Source organism: Neophocaena asiaeorientalis, unplaced genomic scaffold (genome assembly GCF_003031525.2).
Source record: "Neophocaena asiaeorientalis asiaeorientalis breed wild unplaced genomic scaffold, Neophocaena_asiaeorientalis_V1.1 scaffold243, whole genome shotgun sequence".
NCBI classification, from domain to species: Eukaryota; Metazoa; Chordata; class Mammalia; order Artiodactyla; family Phocoenidae; genus Neophocaena; species Neophocaena asiaeorientalis.
In genome coordinates this window covers 206,197-229,867 of record NW_020173113.1, presented here as the reverse complement: position 1 = coordinate 229,867, position 23,671 = coordinate 206,197, and the positions used below count along the sequence as shown (strand labels likewise).

Genomic DNA, 23,671 nt, shown 5'->3' with positions numbered 1-23,671 from the left:
GGGGGCCCCGGAAACAAAAAAAAAAAAAAAAAAAAAAAAAAAAAAAAAAAGCTTAAAAGTAGAAGAATTTTCATGAAAAAGAGTCTCTTCACATGTCTGCAGTGAAATATCAAAGTAAATACACTAGTTTCATAGTTCATTGTTTTTAGGTAACAGTGTTTTGAATTAATCATCTTACTTTTGTCAGTTTATGTGTCTGACTATAAAATGAGAGGTATTGAGCAGTCTAGAGAATTAGAAACAGATGTGGGATTGTTTCTGATAATTTAAGTAACTTTGCAGTCATTATCTGGCAGTGATGTTTATGTAATTTCCTGCTACATTTTTATGGATGTTTCTCTTTTTCTGAGGCAGCATTGAGGGCTCTGGAAAAGGATTTGAGTTTGAATCCAATTTGATGAAATGGTATGGAATAACGTAGCCATAGAATGAAATACTATCAACCATTAAAACTGATTTTATAGTAGAATAGTTGGAAAATGTTCACAACCAAGTAAGTGAAAATTTGTAGAATATTACGTATCTGATTTTTTTTTAAAGTAGATAAGTCTGGAGAGTTATATATACTAAAATGTTGACAGTTGTGGTTCTTTTTAGGAAGTGGATTAAGAGCAGGGTTTTCTTTTCTTGTTCGTAGCTCTATGGATTTTACATAAAACATGTATTATTTCTGTAATGGGGGAAAACGAAAACCGGAAGGGTAAAAGGAAGTATGCCAGGACTTCCCTGGTAGTCCAGTGGTTAGGACTCTGCGCTTCCACTGCAGGGGCCACGAGTTCCATCCCTGGTTAGGGGAACTAAGACTAAGATCCCACAAGCCACACAGCGTGGCCAAAAAAAAGGAAGTATACCTATATAGCAGTGGCATCTTTGAGTGGTAGCACTTTGATATTTCTTTGTTTCTGTTTTTTATTTTTTAAATGTTTTTAAAAAATAAATGTTCTGTATTGAGCCTATTTGTTACTTTTATAATTAAAAACTCAATAGGCTTTAATTGGTTGAATCGATTTGCATTTTTAAAAAATACTTTCATAATTATTTTAAAAATTAATGTATACTCATTGTAGAGAACTGTAGAAATAAAGAAGAGTAGAAATAAGTTTAAAAATCATCCATAATGTGCTGTACCTTGAATTGTCTTTGTAGGAATAATTTTAATTTATTTAGTCTGTAATCAGTTTAATTGGGTTCAAGTCACAGCTCTGTCCCTTAATAGTTGTGTGACCATGGGCAGATTTCTTAACCACTCTGTGCTTTAGTTTCTCATCTGTAAAATGAGAGTAATAATAATACCTGCCTTGTGAGAGGGTTAAACGTGTTTTACATGTAGAACACATAAAACTGCCTGGCACATAGTAAGTACTCCATAAATGTATTCTAGCGTTATTGTGCTATACTATATAAATTTGAATCATGCTTTTTAAAATTAACAGTATTATATAAGCTTTCCCCCTTTTATCATTTGTTATATTTAACAAACTATGGTATTTTATCTTGTGAATGTACCATACTTTAGTTAATGATTCTCCTCTCACTGGACAGTATCACCAAACTAAAGCTTCTGTTAGTTTCAGTCAACAAAATTTTTTAAATAAAGTTTAAAATTTTGAGGGCTAATTTACATTTATTTGACCCTTAATTGTTAACAGTAGGCAGTACTAATTCTTTTTTTTTTAAACATCTTTATTGGAGTGGCAGTACTAATTCTTAATCAGAACCACCCATCTGGAAGAAAGAATCTTGTGTATGTGAAAACTTGTTTATAGCAAACACTCTGAATTAATTACAGTTATAACTAAAACAAAAATCAGAGCACTGTGTTACATTTTATACAGAAAAATTATAGAATAGGAAAATATTGTTTTAGTCTCAGGTCATTTTAAAATGTAAATGAAATTTTATTTCCCACAGCTGGTTGGTAAAGGCTTTTTCCTGGTTCAGACAAAGGAGGTATCAATGAAAGCTGAAGATGCTCAAAGGGTTTTTCGGGAAAAAGCACCTGACTTCCTTCCTCTTCTGAACAAAGGTACCTTCTGGATGATTGGTATACTTTTGTGGTTTTTCCCTTGACCTGCTGATTTGATTTACTCTTGACTTTAGTATTTCTCTTACATTGTCTTCTCTTTGTCATTTGTTTTATGTTTTTCCTATTACTATTCAGAAATGTCAAAATTTCACATCATTCGAAAAGCCATATGTAATCACCTAGAAATTAGGCATTAGGGTTTTTTTTCCCTATTCTGTCACCTTCGTTCTTGAAAGTCACATTTTATTATTTTAAATTATTTTATTATTATTATTGTACTATAGTGAGTGACCATTTCCTTCTCCCTGCCCAGAGTTACAAAGCACTTGATAAGGATTCTTTCTGCCTTCAGTGTGCTTTGACCATACTGGAAAAAGAATAAGAAATATAAATAAAACTGTATACTATTCTGTGTATTTAACATGATCTGATTAAGTTGTCAGATACCGGAAATATGTCTACAAACAGAGGAACTAGAGTTCCTGTGCCCTCCTGAAGTGTTGCTATTTGCCTCTATGTATTCTAGAAGACAGAGTACCGTTCATCTATTAGGGCAGGGACATTTTTTGCTCTAGGCTCATCAGGCTTTTCTTGACTGGCCTGAGCAAATATATATGGTAATGGGTAATGCTGATTGGATATACCCTAGAAAGAAGGCACATCTGCATTTACATGCTCTTTATGTATAAATAAGTTGTAATAAACTGCAAAAACCTGTATGAAAATATTGGAGGATTGTTAGGATACCTTTAATAACTAATGCTGGGTGCAATTCGGCCCTTAAGTAGTAATACAGTATTTCATATACCTTAGTGGTTATTCTAGTAGTACCAAGGACTGGCTCCAACCGGTGCATGAATCTATCCCAGATCATATATAGGAAATTATGACCCGGCTCCTTTGATGCAGCCATTTTGATATGGGAAAATTTGATGAAACCTTGGAAACAAATCTTTAAACTCTCAGCAGCTTTCAGAAACTGAATTAAGTAATAAGTGTGTGTAATAGACATCCTAAAGTGTGAGGATTAGGGATGAAGTGAGCATATGAGTAGGCCTAAATTAATGATTTATATACTTGTGTGATGTTAGTGAAGCGGTTTCACAGAATTGCTCCAACCCAGCCATAATATGTGTTTAAGTCACATAACATTCCACATGGAAGAAATAAAATGTTCTGTTCCTGAAAAAAGTAGAACCAAAACCAATGGACAGATGTTATAGGAATTTCAGCAAATAAATATCATATAAACAGCTTTTAAAACCAGAGATGTCCATAGGAAGTGGTCAAAGACTAATGAAGTTATGTCAAAAGGTCACAGGAGCCAGCTTGAAGGAGTCTCAAGAAGTGTCCACTGGCCAAATTTGGGTCAATTTGAGCATCAAAAACAATAATGAAGTGAATTGATTAAACAACAATAGAAATCCATGCATCCATAGTGATAATAAAAAAGAGGGGAGAGGAAATTGGCACTGAACTATGGACCAGCGTGCCCAGCCAGCTTGGAATCTACCTAACTATATGGTCTACACGGATATCATGAATGACTGCTAGACATTCCCATGATCTAGAAGCTTCCTATCCTCTATTAAGAGAGGCACTCTTCCATTAGCTTGAAATGACCCTTTCTCCATGACCCCAAATTGGCTCACAGTAATAATCAGTTTCTCATCTAAGTAGTCACAGATCTTGTTTAAAAGTTGTTTTTATAATCTGAGAAATACCTCCATAAAACTCATCAGCCCATGCTTTTTATCTAATTTGAAAAATCAGCAGTATTGAATGTATTCAGTTAATAAATGTGTATTAAGCACCCAAAAAAGGGGGGGCGGGGGGAGAGGGAATAAGGAAAGCTCTTCTGCTCTTTATAGAATACTCTGAGCTAATAAACGTAGAAGGAATGTTAGACTTCAGAAATCACCATTTTCTATCCCCTGTTGTAATAATTAATTCAGACAAAGGTTATCAGTGGGTGCTAAAACAATTGGGGTAAAAGTTGATAAAAAGTAGGATACTTATACATTCTAATTCAAATGGGAAGTATACCTTTAGAGCAGAGATTTGATGATCATCACACTAACCCAGTGATCAAACTTAGCATCACTGATGGCAGGGCAGCCTGACATTGTATTTCTCCTAATGTGATGCAATGAGAAATACACATCATCATCTATGAAGTATTCCTGCCAAAAATATTTTACCTGAATCTGATCGAGCCAAGACTTAATTTCTGGTTTATAGGAAAGAAAGGAGATCTGGAGACATGTTAAATGACACCATGAGGAAACTGAAACAAATCAAAAATAGAAGACATTTTACAAGATAACTGGCTAGGACTCTTCAGACAATGTCCTGGAAGACAAAAACAATGGGGGACTGTTCTGGATTAAAAGAAACCCAACAATTAAATGCAAGGAGTGAACCTTAATTGGATTTTGGATTAGGGTGGGGTGAACTATAAAGCTGTAGAAGTCATTTTGGGGACAACTGGGGAAGTTTGAGGATGATATTTTGGAATTATTGTTGTATCCTTAAGTATGATAGTGGTACTGTGGTTACATAGGAGATGCATGCTGAAGCGTTATGATGTCTGCTATTTTCAAGTGGCCCTGCAAAACAAAAGTGTGTGTTTGTGCATGTCTGTGTGTGCATGTGTGTATATGTGTATAGTGTGTGGCAAAGCAAATGTGGCCAAATGTTAACATTTGCTGGGTGTAAGTGAAGAGCAAATGGATGTTTGTTATTCTTTCAACTTTTCTACAATGTTTGGAATTTTTCAAAAGAAAAGTTGGGGGAAAATTTTAAGCTGCCCAATAGTGCATTGATTGATGTAGAATAATGAGCAGGCTGTCTGTGGAGATATTCCAGCAGGTGTTGGATGGACTGGGTCCTTATGTAAAAGTGGCCATCAGTCATTCTGAGGAGTTTCTCAGCTTCAGCACTGTTGACATTTTAGATAATTCTTTGCTGTGGTGGGCTGTCTTGTACATTATAGGATGTTTAGCAGCATCTCTGGCCTCTACTGACTAGGTACCAATAACACACTGCCCCAGTTATGGCAACCAAAAATGTTTCCAGACATTGCCAAATGCTCCGTGAGGGACAAAATTGCTCCCAGTTGCAAACCACTGTTCTTAGCAGGGGGATGGACTTATTCTTTTGAAAATTCACTTTTATTTCAAATAGTTTATACTTTAGAGTCTCTAAGTTTTCCTCTTCAGTTAAAGTAGTCATAATTATTTCCTTTCAATTAATGAAGCTATTTGACAGCCAAATGAGAGAATTCGTTGTGTTTTTCATCTTGAGAATCTTCCAAATCTGTCTGATTCTCAGAACCATCTGGGGTGCTGTTAAAGATTTAAATTTCCACCTCCCACCCCAGAAAGACTGATTCAAATATCTCTGAGATATTCCCTTAGAATCTGCATTTTTAAAAGTTCCCCAGATGGTTCTGATGATTAGTCAGATTTGGGTTCCTTTGTTTTAGAGGGTCATTCATTCATTTATTCAACAAACATAGATGAGATCTGAGAAGTAGTAAAGGAGGAATCAGGTTATATAGGGCCTTGTAGGCCACTGTAGAGACTGTGGCTTCTAGTTTGAGTGAGGTGAGAATCTACTAGACATTTTTGTTTTAAAATAAACTCTTTATATTGGAATAATTTTAGATTTTCAGAAAAATTGCAAAGGTAGTACAGAGAGTTTTGAAACTCACCTTCCTCTTATGTTAACATAAGCATGATACATTTGTTGAAACTAAGGAATTTACATGGGTAAAATACTATTTATTCAAACTATAAACTTTATTCAAATTTCACCGGGTTTTTTTCACTTATGTCCTTTTTCTGTTCCAGAATTCAATCCAAGATCCCACATTGCATTTAGTCATCATATCTCCTTAATCTCTTCTAATCTGTGACAGTTCCTTAGTCTTTCCTTGTTTTTCATAACCTTGAAATATTCGAGCAGTATTGGTAAGTTATTTTGTAGAATGTCCCTCAGTTTGCGTTTGCCTGGTGTTTTCTCTGGTTAGACTGCGGTTATGGGTTTTGGAGAAGAGGTGAAGTGCCCTTCTCATCACGTCACATCACATCACATCATAGGGCACATGATAGCAACATGACTTAATGCTGGTGATGTTGACCTTAGTGACTTGGTTCAGGTGGTATCTGCCAGGTTTCTTGAACACTGTAAATTTCCTTTTTTCCCCTTTCTATACTCTTTGGAAGTTCTTTCTATGATCTTTGGAAGTTGAGTCACTAAGACCAGTCTATCTTTGATATTTCTTTGTTTCTGTTTTTTATTTTTTAAATGTTTTTAAAAAATAAATGTTCTGTATTGAGCCTATTTGTTACTTTTATAATTAAAAACTCAATAGGCTTTAATTGGTTGAATCGATTTGCATTTTTAAAAAATACTTTCATAATTATTTTAAAAATTAATGTATACTCATTGTAGAGAACTGTAGAAATAAAGAAGAGTAGAAATAAGTTTAAAAATCATCCATAATGTGCTGTACCTTGAATTGTCTTTGTAGGAATAATTTTAATTTATTTAGTCTGTAATCAGTTTAATTGGGTTCAAGTCACAGCTCTGTCCCTTAATAGTTGTGTGACCATGGGCAGATTTCTTAACCACTCTGTGCTTTAGTTTCTCATCTGTAAAATGAGAGTAATAATAATACCTGCCTTGTGAGAGGGTTAAACGTGTTTTACATGTAGAACACATAAAACTGCCTGGCACATAGTAAGTACTCCATAAATGTATTCTAGCGTTATTGTGCTATACTATATAAATTTGAATCATGCTTTTTAAAATTAACAGTATTATATAAGCTTTCCCCCTTTTATCATTTGTTATATTTAACAAACTATGGTATTTTATCTTGTGAATGTACCATACTTTAGTTAATGATTCTCCTCTCACTGGACAGTATCACCAAACTAAAGCTTCTGTTAGTTTCAGTCAACAAAATTTTTTAAATAAAGTTTAAAATTTTGAGGGCTAATTTACATTTATTTGACCCTTAATTGTTAACAGTAGGCAGTACTAATTCTTTTTTTTTTAAACATCTTTATTGGAGTGGCAGTACTAATTCTTAATCAGAACCACCCATCTGGAAGAAAGAATCTTGTGTATGTGAAAACTTGTTTATAGCAAACACTCTGAATTAATTACAGTTATAACTAAAACAAAAATCAGAGCACTGTGTTACATTTTATACAGAAAAATTATAGAATAGGAAAATATTGTTTTAGTCTCAGGTCATTTTAAAATGTAAATGAAATTTTATTTCCCACAGCTGGTTGGTAAAGGCTTTTTCCTGGTTCAGACAAAGGAGGTATCAATGAAAGCTGAAGATGCTCAAAGGGTTTTTCGGGAAAAAGCACCTGACTTCCTTCCTCTTCTGAACAAAGGTACCTTCTGGATGATTGGTATACTTTTGTGGTTTTTCCCTTGACCTGCTGATTTGATTTACTCTTGACTTTAGTATTTCTCTTACATTGTCTTCTCTTTGTCATTTGTTTTATGTTTTTCCTATTACTATTCAGAAATGTCAAAATTTCACATCATTCGAAAAGCCATATGTAATCACCTAGAAATTAGGCATTAGGGTTTTTTTTCCCTATTCTGTCACCTTCGTTCTTGAAAGTCACATTTTATTATTTTAAATTATTTTATTATTATTATTGTACTATAGTGAGTGACCATTTCCTTCTCCCTGCCCAGAGTTACAAAGCACTTGATAAGGATTCTTTCTGCCTTCAGTGTGCTTTGACCATACTGGAAAAAGAATAAGAAATATAAATAAAACTGTATACTATTCTGTGTATTTAACATGATCTGATTAAGTTGTCAGATACCGGAAATATGTCTACAAACAGAGGAACTAGAGTTCCTGTGCCCTCCTGAAGTGTTGCTATTTGCCTCTATGTATTCTAGAAGACAGAGTACCGTTCATCTATTAGGGCAGGGACATTTTTTGCTCTAGGCTCATCAGGCTTTTCTTGACTGGCCTGAGCAAATATATATGGTAATGGGTAATGCTGATTGGATATACCCTAGAAAGAAGGCACATCTGCATTTACATGCTCTTTATGTATAAATAAGTTGTAATAAACTGCAAAAACCTGTATGAAAATATTGGAGGATTGTTAGGATACCTTTAATAACTAATGCTGGGTGCAATTCGGCCCTTAAGTAGTAATACAGTATTTCATATACCTTAGTGGTTATTCTAGTAGTACCAAGGACTGGCTCCAACCGGTGCATGAATCTATCCCAGATCATATATAGGAAATTATGACCCGGCTCCTTTGATGCAGCCATTTTGATATGGGAAAATTTGATGAAACCTTGGAAACAAATCTTTAAACTCTCAGCAGCTTTCAGAAACTGAATTAAGTAATAAGTGTGTGTAATAGACATCCTAAAGTGTGAGGATTAGGGATGAAGTGAGCATATGAGTAGGCCTAAATTAATGATTTATATACTTGTGTGATGTTAGTGAAGCGGTTTCACAGAATTGCTCCAACCCAGCCATAATATGTGTTTAAGTCACATAACATTCCACATGGAAGAAATAAAATGTTCTGTTCCTGAAAAAAGTAGAACCAAAACCAATGGACAGATGTTATAGGAATTTCAGCAAATAAATATCATATAAACAGCTTTTAAAACCAGAGATGTCCATAGGAAGTGGTCAAAGACTAATGAAGTTATGTCAAAAGGTCACAGGAGCCAGCTTGAAGGAGTCTCAAGAAGTGTCCACTGGCCAAATTTGGGTCAATTTGAGCATCAAAAACAATAATGAAGTGAATTGATTAAACAACAATAGAAATCCATGCATCCATAGTGATAATAAAAAAGAGGGGAGAGGAAATTGGCACTGAACTATGGACCAGCGTGCCCAGCCAGCTTGGAATCTACCTAACTATATGGTCTACACGGATATCATGAATGACTGCTAGACATTCCCATGATCTAGAAGCTTCCTATCCTCTATTAAGAGAGGCACTCTTCCATTAGCTTGAAATGACCCTTTCTCCATGACCCCAAATTGGCTCACAGTAATAATCAGTTTCTCATCTAAGTAGTCACAGATCTTGTTTAAAAGTTGTTTTTATAATCTGAGAAATACCTCCATAAAACTCATCAGCCCATGCTTTTTATCTAATTTGAAAAATCAGCAGTATTGAATGTATTCAGTTAATAAATGTGTATTAAGCACCCAAAAAAGGGGGGGCGGGGGGAGAGGGAATAAGGAAAGCTCTTCTGCTCTTTATAGAATACTCTGAGCTAATAAACGTAGAAGGAATGTTAGACTTCAGAAATCACCATTTTCTATCCCCTGTTGTAATAATTAATTCAGACAAAGGTTATCAGTGGGTGCTAAAACAATTGGGGTAAAAGTTGATAAAAAGTAGGATACTTATACATTCTAATTCAAATGGGAAGTATACCTTTAGAGCAGAGATTTGATGATCATCACACTAACCCAGTGATCAAACTTAGCATCACTGATGGCAGGGCAGCCTGACATTGTATTTCTCCTAATGTGATGCAATGAGAAATACACATCATCATCTATGAAGTATTCCTGCCAAAAATATTTTACCTGAATCTGATCGAGCCAAGACTTAATTTCTGGTTTATAGGAAAGAAAGGAGATCTGGAGACATGTTAAATGACACCATGAGGAAACTGAAACAAATCAAAAATAGAAGACATTTTACAAGATAACTGGCTAGGACTCTTCAGACAATGTCCTGGAAGACAAAAACAATGGGGGACTGTTCTGGATTAAAAGAAACCCAACAATTAAATGCAAGGAGTGAACCTTAATTGGATTTTGGATTAGGGTGGGGTGAACTATAAAGCTGTAGAAGTCATTTTGGGGACAACTGGGGAAGTTTGAGGATGATATTTTGGAATTATTGTTGTATCCTTAAGTATGATAGTGGTACTGTGGTTACATAGGAGATGCATGCTGAAGCGTTATGATGTCTGCTATTTTCAAGTGGCCCTGCAAAACAAAAGTGTGTGTTTGTGCATGTCTGTGTGTGCATGTGTGTATATGTGTATAGTGTGTGGCAAAGCAAATGTGGCCAAATGTTAACATTTGCTGGGTGTAAGTGAAGAGCAAATGGATGTTTGTTATTCTTTCAACTTTTCTACAATGTTTGGAATTTTTCAAAAGAAAAGTTGGGGGAAAATTTTAAGCTGCCCAATAGTGCATTGATTGATGTAGAATAATGAGCAGGCTGTCTGTGGAGATATTCCAGCAGGTGTTGGATGGACTGGGTCCTTATGTAAAAGTGGCCATCAGTCATTCTGAGGAGTTTCTCAGCTTCAGCACTGTTGACATTTTAGATAATTCTTTGCTGTGGTGGGCTGTCTTGTACATTATAGGATGTTTAGCAGCATCTCTGGCCTCTACTGACTAGGTACCAATAACACACTGCCCCAGTTATGGCAACCAAAAATGTTTCCAGACATTGCCAAATGCTCCGTGAGGGACAAAATTGCTCCCAGTTGCAAACCACTGTTCTTAGCAGGGGGATGGACTTATTCTTTTGAAAATTCACTTTTATTTCAAATAGTTTATACTTTAGAGTCTCTAAGTTTTCCTCTTCAGTTAAAGTAGTCATAATTATTTCCTTTCAATTAATGAAGCTATTTGACAGCCAAATGAGAGAATTCGTTGTGTTTTTCATCTTGAGAATCTTCCAAATCTGTCTGATTCTCAGAACCATCTGGGGTGCTGTTAAAGATTTAAATTTCCACCTCCCACCCCAGAAAGACTGATTCAAATATCTCTGAGATATTCCCTTAGAATCTGCATTTTTAAAAGTTCCCCAGATGGTTCTGATGATTAGTCAGATTTGGGTTCCTTTGTTTTAGAGGGTCATTCATTCATTTATTCAACAAACATAGATGAGATCTGAGAAGTAGTAAAGGAGGAATCAGGTTATATAGGGCCTTGTAGGCCACTGTAGAGACTGTGGCTTCTAGTTTGAGTGAGGTGAGAATCTACTAGACATTTTTGTTTTAAAATAAACTCTTTATATTGGAATAATTTTAGATTTTCAGAAAAATTGCAAAGGTAGTACAGAGAGTTTTGAAACTCACCTTCCTCTTATGTTAACATAAGCATGATACATTTGTTGAAACTAAGGAATTTACATGGGTAAAATACTATTTATTCAAACTATAAACTTTATTCAAATTTCACCGGGTTTTTTTCACTTATGTCCTTTTTCTGTTCCAGAATTCAATCCAAGATCCCACATTGCATTTAGTCATCATATCTCCTTAATCTCTTCTAATCTGTGACAGTTCCTTAGTCTTTCCTTGTTTTTCATAACCTTGAAATATTCGAGCAGTATTGGTAAGTTATTTTGTAGAATGTCCCTCAGTTTGCGTTTGCCTGGTGTTTTCTCTGGTTAGACTGCGGTTATGGGTTTTGGAGAAGAGGTGAAGTGCCCTTCTCATCACGTCACATCACATCACATCATAGGGCACATGATAGCAACATGACTTAATGCTGGTGATGTTGACCTTAGTGACTTGGTTCAGGTGGTATCTGCCAGGTTTCTTGAACACTGTAAATTTCCTTTTTTCCCCTTTCTATACTCTTTGGAAGTTCTTTCTATGATCTTTGGAAGTTGAGTCACTAAGACCAGTCTACACTCAAGGAGAGGGAATTAAGCTCCACCTCCTAGAGAGGGGAGTATCTACATACATTATTTGGAATTCTGTAAGAAAGATTTGTCCCTTCTCTCCCATTTATTTATTCAGTCATTTATGTCTATCAGTAGGGACTCATAGATATGTATTTTATTCTTTGGGTTATAGTCCAATACTATCAAATTGTTCCAGTTTAGCCTTTGGGAGCTCTTTTAGGTCAGTTCCTCTGTCTCTTTGACATGCATTTTATTTCTTTTTCTTGCATTATTATGTTAGCTAGGACTTCCACTATTATGCTATGTAGAATAGTGAGAAGAGGACATCCTTGCCCTGTTTCTGATCTCAGGGTGAAAGTGTTCAGTCTCACCATTAAGAATGATGGTAGTTGTAGATTTTTCATACATACCTTTTATTAGACTGAGGGAGTTTCATTCTATTCATGGTTTGTTGAGGGCTTTTTTTGTTTTGGGGGGTTTTCTTGGCTGTGTCAGTTCTTAGTTGCAGCACGTGGGATCTTTTCGTTGTGGTGCACGGGCTCTTCATTGCAGCACATGAGCTTCTCTCTAGTTGTGGTGTGTGGGTTCCAGAGCATGCAGGCTCAGTAGTTGTGGCATGCAGGCTCTCTAGTTTTGGCACACAGGCTCAGTAGTTGTGGCGCTCAGGCTCAGTTGCCCTGCATCATGTGGGATCTTAGTTCCCCGACCAGGGGTTGAACCCACATCAGTTGCATTGAAAGGTGGATTCTTAACTACTGGACCATCAGGGAAGTCCCTGTTGATTTTTAATCACAGATGATGTTGAATTTTGTTGAATGCTTTTTCTGTATTTATTGAGATGGTCGTGTTTTTTTATTATTGAGTCATTTAATCTGGTAAGTGACTTTTGTTAATTTTGAATGTTGAACCAACCTTGTATTCCTTAGATGCACCCCGTTGATCATGATGTTTTATCCCTTTAATATATTGCTGGATTCAATTTGCTAATATTTTATTGTAGATTTTTACATCTTTGTCCATGAAGCATATTGGTTTGTGCTTTTCTTTTCTTGTAGTAGCTTTCTCTGGCTTTGATATTAGTGTAATGCTGGCCTCATAAAATGAGTTGAGAAGTATCCTTCTTCTTCTGTGATCTTGGAGAGATTATAGAGAATTAGTATCATTTCTTCCTTAAATGTCTGGTAGAACTTGCCAGTGAAACCCATCTGGGCCTGAAGACTTGGGGGAAAGATTTTTAGCCATACATTTTATTTATTTATTACATAGAGAGCTCTTTAAGATATATTTGTCTTCTTGGGTAAATTTTGATAGTTTTTGTCTTTCAGGGAATTGTTTCATTTCATCTGAGTTATCAAATTTATAGGTGTAGAGTTTATAGTATTTCCTTATTATTAATGTATGTAGGATCAGTAGTGATGTCCTTCTTATACTCCTGTTGGTGATTTGAGGCCCCTCCCTCTCCCATTAGCCTCGATAGAGGTTTATCACTTTATTGATAATTTCAAAGAAACAGCTTTTTGTTTTATTGATTTTCTCTATTGTTTTTCTCTTTTCAGTTTCATTGGTTTCTGCTCTAATGTTTATTTCCTTCCTTTCATTTGCTTTGGGTTTAATTTGCTCTTCTTTCTCTAGTTTCTTAAGGTTTAAGTTTGGGTTACTGATTTCTTCTTTCCTAATAGAGTGATACTCGTTATTCACAGTAGGTCTGTTCTATAAAGTTGCTGTGAACACTGAATCAGTGAGTACTGAATTGCTACTCCTAGGAGAAATGCAGGGCTAGGTTCCTGCAAGTCTCTGGTCACAACATTTCTTTCAACCAATCAGTATAACCTTGTTGTATGTGTGCTTTTGTTTAAAGACACCTCATTTAGATATGTTTTTGATTCATTAACATTGAACACACAGCCAGCAGCACTGTAACTTGTGCCTGAATGAAGCTTATCTAACAGACATTTTCTTTGTAAGGCACATCACAGGTTTCCTAAGCTTGGGAATATTAGACTGTACTTGAGCACTACATTTGAAGGCCATTTTAAACACTGATATTACCAACAAAAAGTATAAAAATGTGGCACTAGATGGACTGTGAAAAGGCCACTTGTTTACAGAATGAATGCTGAAACAAGAAAGCAGAGCATCACTTTGTTCAAATTTACCTGGAAACATGCATGTCAGGCAGCTCATATTTTTTGCCACTTTGTGTGTGTCCATGAATGACCATGAAAAGACAAGTATTGATTTTCAGTAAAATATTTTACCTATTTGGTAAAATAAATTTTACCAAGTAAGCAATTAGCAAATAAGGAATCCACAAATAATGAGGATTGGCTGTATATGTATTTTGTGTTAGAAATTTTCCTTTAAGTGTTGCTTTAGCTGCATTCTGCCAATTTTGATATGATGTATTTTCATTTAATTCAGGGTTTGGCAAAGTATGGCCTACTGTACGTTTTTTAAATGAAGTTTTATCAGAGCATAGCCACACTCATTCTTTTATTTATTATGTTTTGCTGCTATTGCACTGTAACAGCAGAGATGATTAGTTGTGACAGACATTGTATGGCTCACTAAGCCTAAAATATTTCCCATCTGGCCCTTTACAGAAAAAGTGTGCTGACCCCTGATGTAGTAGTTTCCCTTGAGACTTTTCACTTGATCCATGGATAATTTAGAAGTATAATGTTTAATTTCCAAACATTGGGAAATTGTCCAGATGTGTTTCTATTACTGATTTCTAGATTAATGCTGTTATGGTCTGAAAACACACGTTGTATGATTTCTATTTTCTTTAATAAATTAAGGCTTGTTTTCTGGAACAGAATAGTCTATCTTGGTGAATAATCTATGTGCAGGTGAGAAGAATATATAATCTGCTTTTCTTTGCTGAAATGTTCTATAAATGTCCACTAAGTCGGTTTGGTTGATAGCGTTATTCAGGTCATCTATATCCTTACTGATTTTCTGCCTACTTGCTCTATGAATTAGAGGAGTGTCGAAGTCTTCAACTGTAATTGTAGATTCGTCTATTTCTTTTTTCAGACTCTATCAGATTTTGCCTTGTGAATTTTGAAACTCTGTCGTTAGGTGCATACACATCTAGGATTATGTCTTCTTGAAGGATCCTTTATTATTATGTAATGTCCCTCTTTGTCTCTGATAATCTTCCTTGTTCTAAAATCTGCTTTGTCTGAAATACAGCTACTCCACCTTTTGTTTGGTTGTTAGTGTTTCATCATAAAGCTTTATCCCTTTTCTTTGAACTTATCAAAGTCTGTGTATCTAAAGTGAATTTTTTGTAGACAGCATATAGTTGGTTCTTGCTTTTCAATCCAATATGACAGTCTCTGTCTTTTTTTTTTTTGGCTGCCTTGGGTCTTCGTTGCTGCCCCCGAGCTTTCTCTAGTTGCAGTGAGCAAGCGTTACTCTTCGTTGCGGTACACGGGCTTCTCATTGCAGTGGCTTCTCTTGTTGCTGAGCATGGGCTCTAGGCACGCGGGCTTCAGTAGTTGTGGCTCGCAGGCTCAGTAGTTGTGGCTTGTGGGCTCTAGAGCACAGGCTCAGTAGTTGTGGTGCATGGGCTTAGTTGCTCCGCGGCACGTGGGATCTTCCCGGACCAGGGCTTGAACCTGTACCCCCTGCATTGGTAGGCAGATTCTTAACCACTGCACCACCAGGGAAGTCTGTGTTTAACTGGTGTGTTTGCACCATTCATATTGAAAGGGATTGATATCGTTGGATCAATATCTACCATCTTGCTAGCTGCTTTCTGTTCCATTTGTTCTTTGTTTTTTGTTACCTCTTTTTCTGTTTAATTGGGTATTTTTAATGATTCCATTTTACCTCCCCTAGTGACTTAGTATTTATACCTCTTTTCCTAAATCTTATTTAATGGTCACCTTAGGTTTTACAGTATACATATTTAAATAATTTGAGTCCACCTTATAATAATATTATACCACATCACCTGTAGTATATAAGGACCTAATAACATCATATTCTCAAACCTTCCTTCCCATCCTTGTGTCACTATTATATATTTTACTATTACATATGCTATAAACACCTAATGCATTGTTCACATTATTACTTTAAACTGTCAGTTATTTTTAGAAAAATTAAAAATAAGAAAAATATAGACATATTACTGGAGGTTTTAGAGCATATGAATGCCATGGTCCCTTTAAAATGTAGCTTTTATCATTCTGGTTACTCTAAGGGAGAAACAGAGAGACCAGCTGGGAGGCTGTTGCTGTAACCTAATTGAGACGTGACAGTGACTTGTTCCAAGGTCATGTTAAATAACACAGAAGAGTTCATTAGATAGGATATCCAGAAATCTTTTTTGTTTACTTCGAAGTCTCACAATTTTTTCATGACAGTTCAAATATTTAGATTTAAAGCTACTGCAAGCTATTTGATAAGACAGTCACATTAAAACAGTAAAAACATGACCAGTGATCTTGTTGACCTCATAATTCAGTTTGAAATAGTCACTTGAAGTAAGCACTTTGAAGTAACTGTAGTCCTCATCATTAGATAGAGAGACAAATAGAACTGCTTAAAAAGCGCATTGTTGGTGGTGTAGTTTTTTTTAAAATTTAGGGTCCACACATGTTAATCAAAACTGATGCACTTGTCCACCTTTTTTGTTGATGTTTCTTTGTTGGCAAATTAAGTCACTTATTGGAAGCTCTTCATATCCTATTCAAAGGATAGCAACCAAGTTACATACTTGGGTAATTCTACCAAAATTGTATTTCTGAATTCTCGATTATATTGTCTTTGTAGAATACAGGAACTTTCAGTAATAAATATCTGACTTTAAAAGATGTATCTACTGTATTTCTTTTAGTGATCCTGAATAAAAGCATATTCCATTCTACCTTAATTCAAACTTTCTACTCTCTGCAAAACTGGAAACCCTACATTATCAAATTTTTCTTTTTAGTTCAATATTTATTCGGTTTGAAATGCCTTCTAAACTCTTTTTTGCAAATTTCCAAATGTACTGTTTCTACTCAGAAGTAGCTTCCAATGACCCCATGTGTACCCATCCCCCAGTTTTATCAACCTTTTGCCATACTTTAAAAAATAATCTATATATTCTCCTTTTTGCTAAAATATTTTAATCAAATTTTGATATGTCTTGTCATTTCATCCCTAAATATTTCAGTATGTGTCTTAAACAAAGTGAAATTAAAAATGAATGCTTTCTAATAACAGTTTTATTAAGGTATTTTTTATATACCATAAGATTATACCATAACAATTTGACAGCTACATAAATGTTTTCTTAAGTGGGGTGTATTATCACGTCTAACATGATTAACAATGTCTTAATATCATCAACTAACTAGTTCATGTTCAAATTTCCCTAATTGTCTAAAAACATTCTTTATGTATTTTTACAGTTAATTTGATCCAGATCTAAAACTGGCCCACTCGCTCACTGTATGTGGTTGTTTTGTATCTTATATCGCTCTTAACCAGAAACAGGTGTTCCCCCTCCCCTGTTTGTTTCGTGCCTTCCTCTTGTAAAAGAAATGTGGTCAGTTGTCCTGTAGTATGCATGGGTTTGTTTAATTTGTTCCTCTATAGTTCTTGTAGATTAGAAGTTAAATCAAAGCCTTGTTTACACTCAGGTTTAGTCTTTTGGGGGGAATATTTCACAGGTGGTACTATTTCCTATAATGAGAAGGCACATAATATTTGATTGTTGTACTTCTAGTGATGCCAATATTGTTAGGCTCAGGTGGTGACAGTCTTTTTATTGTAGAGTTTCCTGTCAGTCTTCCCTATGGGATGCTAAAGCCATTGATGATTGTTGCCTGATCCAGTTATTTTATTAGGAGTTTCAGAATGATCATTTTCAAATTGTGTCATTACCTCTGCATTTATTAATAGATGTTAACAGAACTTCTTGTACACTGAGCTGTTTGGCTAACTTGAAATATGCTTCATATGAGAAAAGCAGAGTAAATAAAGGAGAAATAATTAAGCATCGATTTTCAGAGTAAAAAGTCAGTGCCCTAGCAACCTATAGTGGTGTCCAGTGAATTTTGTTTGTGTCTCTTCTGAATATCATTATGAGCTCATGACTTTATATATTCAGTATGTTTTGATAACTTGCAGGCATTATTCCTTCTGATCTCACCATGTCTCATCTGGTCATTAGGAGCCTCTTCAAGCTGGCTCCTGTATCCTTTTGATAAAACCCTATTGGCCTTTGATAGCCTCATTGCTTTTTGGCTCAACATGATATTCGAGGTTGATCTTACCCATTTCTTGCCCCAGACACAGAATCATCCATTTTTCTGAGTAAATATTCCCCAGTTACCTTCTTTTCTTTACTCAGTACCCATCTTGATCTATATACTGTGATACTGCAAAACTCATACTTTAACTCGTTCTCTGTATCTAATTGTACAGTCGACTGTATATATCCTGCCTTTTCTATATTTGTTGTCTGTATTAAATCACAAGCCTTTTCTCTCCTTCTTGTGCCTTGTTCTGTGGCACATGACTACATTCACCTTAGTATTTCATTCCTTAATACTTCATTTTTCTCTCTTGTTCCATATTGTTTAATAGATTTATGTCTTTTTTGAATTTTATTGTATTTTTTTTTTTATACAGCAGGTTCTTATTAGTCATCAGTTTTATACAGATCAGTGTATACATGTCAATCCCAATCGCCCAATTCGTCACACCACCACCACCACCACCCTGCCACTTGCCCCCCTTGGTGTCCATACGTGTTCCTTCATCTAGTACATAGCCCTCTGCATTTTCATCTTGTCTATCTTTCTGTGAATGTGGCTTTTGTTCCACAGGCTGCAGGATTCTAGATTTATGTCTTTTTTAAGAAATTTGTAATTTCCTGGAGGTCAGGACTTCTCCATTACCGAAGGAGATAAAAAGCAAATCTATTAGGAATATAGTGATAGTGGAAAAAATTTTAATTGAATTGAAAGGCTTGTTTTGTTTGGCTCACTTACAGCCATGTTTGCCAACAGTTTGACACCGGTAGTTCCAATGCTACATTTAAATCCAAGGCAAACTGAATCACGAATCTTTGTACCAGATTTAAAGTACAAGTGGTTTAAAAGTAATCAAATTAAGTATGGGAAAGGAGGCACAAATATTCTGGTCAGAGAATTAAAAAATAAAACTTGGTCGTTGGTTCTAGAATGTAGTATTATGGCACATTCAAGAAAAATACTTTCAGATGGTCATTACTTTTGGTGCCTGGCCTCAATTCCTACTTGGCTTAGCTTCATTATTGGTGGCCCAGAACTTGGCTGGTGAGTAGGAGAGTTGGAAGCAAGACTGGCTGCCTAGCAAAATGATTTGAATAGCTTCTGACCTTATTTGTCATTTTATCAACTATTTTTTTGTACTTTCTATGGTTTTCGTAGAAGTATGAATACCAGAAAAGCCAGACTATTTACAACACTTAAAAATGTGACACTAGTCCTATAATGGCACTGAAGCTACTTGTCATGTGATGAGACTCTATGTTAATTTGTTTTATGATTAGAGTAGGAAGTAGCTGAAGTGACGTGTCCCATCTGTCTATTCCCTTCTTTCTTTTCTCTTACCCCCAAAGAAGATGCTAAAGATTCTTCAGAGAAGAATAAAAAGATTAATTTGAGAATAGATTTATATTCGTGTTAAGACAACACTTCTTGGGTTTGCTTATAGGTCCTGTTATTGCCTTGGAGTTCAATGGAGATGGCGCTGTAGAAGGATGTCAACTTATTGTCAATGAGATATTCAGTGGGACCAAGGTACAAGATTTTATTGACTGTATTTCATTCAAACCTTTTCTTTCCTTTCTTTTTCCTTACAATTAAATAGTATTTTCAGCACATCATGATTTTTAGAATTTATGGCAAATAATTGGGAAGTAAGCTTTGGTTTTTCCTTGCCAAACTAAAATTTTAATAGCTTAAAACTTTACAAAGTAAGTATCTACTTATTAAAAACCTTCAATAATACATGTTTCTAAAGTCAAATGTCTCACCAAATGTCTCCAAGTTCTTCCTTTTTTAAAAGTAATGATATGTTGAAAATGTTATATCTCTAAGATTGTATACTTTAGATGGACAATCCTATTGCCCAGTGTTCATTTTCATTTGCTTCAGTAATACTTGATCAAAACTTGAACTTGAGCTATATCTAGAAATCACTACATGTAGGTATTTTCTAGATATGGTTGATGAGGTTGCTGTATCTGAAAATTTCAAACTTAAATAACTTAATATAGCTTAAAAACCAAACATTATAAGAGGACTAAATGAGTATATATAACTGGGTTTTTTTGATAAATATCTGAGAGGAAATTTTTGATTTTGTAGTCTGATTTGGCTTATGGTCCCTTGAATTTGCATAAATCAGAGTACTTTGTCTTTTGTCTCATTTTATCATCACAACAGTACTAAGGGAGAGGGCAAATCAGATTGAATAGAAAAGGAAACAGAGAGAAAACGGTTATATGATTTGGAGTTTTTAGACCTGAATGAGTTAAAGATTATCTAATCCAACTTTCTGATTTTACATATGTGGAAACTGAGCCCAGAGAGGTTTATTAAATTGTTAGCATCATACAACTAGTTTATGATAAAGCTAAATAGAACCCAGGTCTCCTCTAATTTCTGGCTGACATTTATAAAAGCTGTTTTTGAAGGGTTCTATTGAGTACTGCTTTGTTGATGTTTGGAAAATAGTTAATTTAAAATTAGTAATATATCTTTAGCAGCTTTGAAAAAGATAATCTCAAGTTTTCCTTCTCAGCCTATTGAGATTCTTATTTAGAAAATAGAAGAAATTAAGAGTTCTTTAAATAAACCTCTTTATTCGTAGCTTTCATAATATTGACTGTTACATATTTTAAAAACTGAAATTCCAAGTGTAATAAAATACAACTTAAGTATTATGAAAGCAAAGATCTTAATTATATCTTAAGTGCTTTTAAAAAAGCTCAATTACATCATAGCTTTTGAAACTATATTGCATGAATTCTACAGAAAATCCACAAATATTATAAATGATGTACTTGAATTTCTTTTAAATAGCAAGCCTGTGACTATTCTGTGAAGAACGTGGGCTTTGGAATTTGGGGATTACTAGCATGTATTTTTTGTCTCTTTTATGTTAAACATAGATGTTTGTATCAGAAAACAAGGATGCGGCATCTGGAGATGTAGACAGCTTCTACAACTTTGCTGATATACAAATGGGAATATGAAGTGCGATGTGGAACAAGGACTTGATTTTAAGCCCTTTTCAATTTGTGTATTAGCAATGGTTTTTTTTACTGATGCTAAAATTGTTAAAGTCATTTTTAAAATAAATTTTTGAATACTGCATCATTTACTTGAGTTTCAAAAAGAGTTCATTTTAAATTAAGTAGTTTTAATCAGCTTAAAAAACATTTAACCCAGTTCAGTGAGCTTGTAGGTTTTGTTTCTCTGCATATGATACTGTTATTAGAAAATAGAAGTGGCTAACAGTTCATGATTTTAGTCCTAATTAAATGTTCTTTCAAATCTCTAATTTACACTTTCCTCAGTACTCCATGATATTTGAGAATATATTCCATTGCTTATTTTCTTTTTTAATTTAGAAGGATTCGTTACTAGCAGATCAGTTAGAATGAACCTGTGTGCATTTTTTTTCATGTATATACATCCAGTTAAATATTTGCTTCCTAGTTGCATAATATGGCAAATGAAATTTTGTATACAGAGTTGACATAATACTTCGTAAATTAAGATTTTTAAATTAATAGGTATTTGATAACCAGTTTTGCAAGTAACTCTACTAACTGATGTTGGTATAGCTGTTTAAAGACTACTTTGTGAGTAGTATGATTATTTGAATAAATTCCACCTTGTTTAGTTTTTGAATACAACTGCTAGATGACTCTTCTGCTTCCTGGTAAGAAAAGGTGTATGCAACACTGAAACTATAGAAGCCCAATCACCAGCAGTTCAAAAAGGTGATCACTGTTTTATCAGCTCTTATGAGCTATTAGAATTAAAACAAAGCCTTGCAACATTTAGGTAAGAAATACTTAAGCATAGTGATAAGCTATGCAGATTATTAAAAAGCTAGATAAATTTGATTTTAATTAGATATCCCACTTCTATCAATCAATGTTCAAGTATGATAAAATTATTTTGGTTGCTTTAAAACATTATTTTCCAGATCAACCTGACCGTAATAATTTACCATGGGGCAGGGGAGAGCTACTTGTTTAAAAATCCACATTCTTGGACCAATCCTTAGGCAAATCGATTCAGTGCCCAGGGGAAACTCTGTTTTAAGGGGTTTGTTGTAACGTAAGGTAATCAGAAGATCTTGATAGGCTGATCTTGTGAGAAGGGACTGAACCTGCCATCTACACCACACGGAGCAGCTAATCAGAAGTTAGCTTTCATAGGTCTATTTTTAAAAGGAACCTTAAATTTAACTATGTTTTGATAAAACTAAAGCTGAAAATAATCACTTGTAAAAATTCCTCTTATGATTGTTACTAACAATGTATTTTCGTGTTTAAACTGAAAATATTTTTGTGGATATTTTCAGATTCATTTACAACTATTGCATTGAATTGTGTGTCGATGTTCAGAAATAATACATTAAAAGACTTTTCACTTTAAATTAATAAGTAATATTGACCACCTACCCTGTGCCTCACCTTGTATTAGCATTGTATCATTTGGGTCTTCTACAAGAGCATTCTATTCTACTTAACCTATCCTTTAAATCAAAATGAATTCATAAGATACAAATAAAAATTGGTGATGGGTTTAATATAATTTTTATCATAATTTACAAATGAGCTTTGCCAAGTAGTAGTCAGAGGACATTAATTTTTCTCATAGGTAAGCTAAATTAAACATATTCTTATCATAATTACATTATTAAATCCCATTATTCACAGTTTAAAAAATCACAATACTTTGTTTTTCAAAAATATAATACAATGTTATACAACGCTGTAAATTGAGTTCTTTATTTTACCTATGGTATTTTAGCAAAAACTCAGGAATATTACATATAAGGGAGATGTTAATTTAAAATTTTCCACTAAATTTAGTATCTATTAACCAAAGCCTAAAATTTTATACTCTTCAGTTAGATAAGAGCTTTTACCCAAGTTTAATTTGTGTTTCAGGACAGTTCTTTGCTTCTGAATGTTTGAAGAGATTTTTTAAAAATAAGTAGTGCTATGGTTGTTGTTTTTATCATTCTAAACCTTGATTGTAATTAGAGTATTCTACATTTCATTTCTGAATAGCTTTTGAATTCATGAAAAAAGAATTAGCAATGAAAACTAAGTAATTTTATTAAGATATACATGTTTAGACATTATATTAGCTTATTTCTCTTGTGTTAATAGTACTGCTGTTTTTGCTTCTGTATATTTATATCTAGCTTTTGTATGTAATTTATCTAGTGTTTATAAAATGTGATTTGTAATAAATATTGTTAAAATGAAAATGAATTAACACTAATTTTTGAAGAGCACTTCTATAACATATTTACTCATACGTGTACCAAAATATGATCATGACACAAATTTTTTAATGATAAAAGTAAAACAAATTGTCTAATCTGTCTTATGTTAATGATAAATGAACTGTATGCCATGTTGTGTGTACAAAGCACTCTGGAGAAATGCAAAGGAAGTAGAAAACCTGTTTTAATCTAAGGAATTTCCAATATCATGCTCCCTTTGTTAAAAGATATGTTTTGCTATGATTGAATACTTACTAAGATTAGGCATCTTTTTCTTCCATATTTAAGAAAATAGTGAATTGTTTGTGATATACTTTCAGGTTTATACAAATGGACCTTATTTTTGAATTGCTACCAAATTTATCAGCCTTTGTACCCAATTTCTCCCTCTCCCAGCCCATAAATCAGAGAAACTGCAGATTGGTTAGTT

At 34.3% G+C, this 23,671-nt stretch overlaps 1 protein-coding gene across 2 annotated transcripts in view; it reads left to right on the top strand.

Annotated features, from left to right (window-relative positions):
• Positions 1-23,217, top strand: part of RP2 (RP2 activator of ARL3 GTPase) — a 44,425-nt gene extending 21,208 nt beyond the window's left edge. The window contains exons 3-5 of one of the 2 annotated variants that reach the window (XM_024743528.1): positions 1,912-2,026; positions 19,417-19,502; positions 20,879-23,217. In XM_024743528.1, the coding sequence (XP_024599296.1) occupies positions 1,912-2,026; positions 19,417-19,502; positions 20,879-20,962 (285 nt within the window). In that variant the 3' untranslated portion in view covers positions 20,963-23,217. Of the gene's footprint in view, positions 1-1,911; positions 2,027-6,321; positions 7,444-19,416; positions 19,503-20,878 lie in introns of those variants that run through there. The other variant, XR_003003067.1, reaches the window with a different exon arrangement.
• Positions 23,218-23,671: the final 454 nt, after the last annotated feature.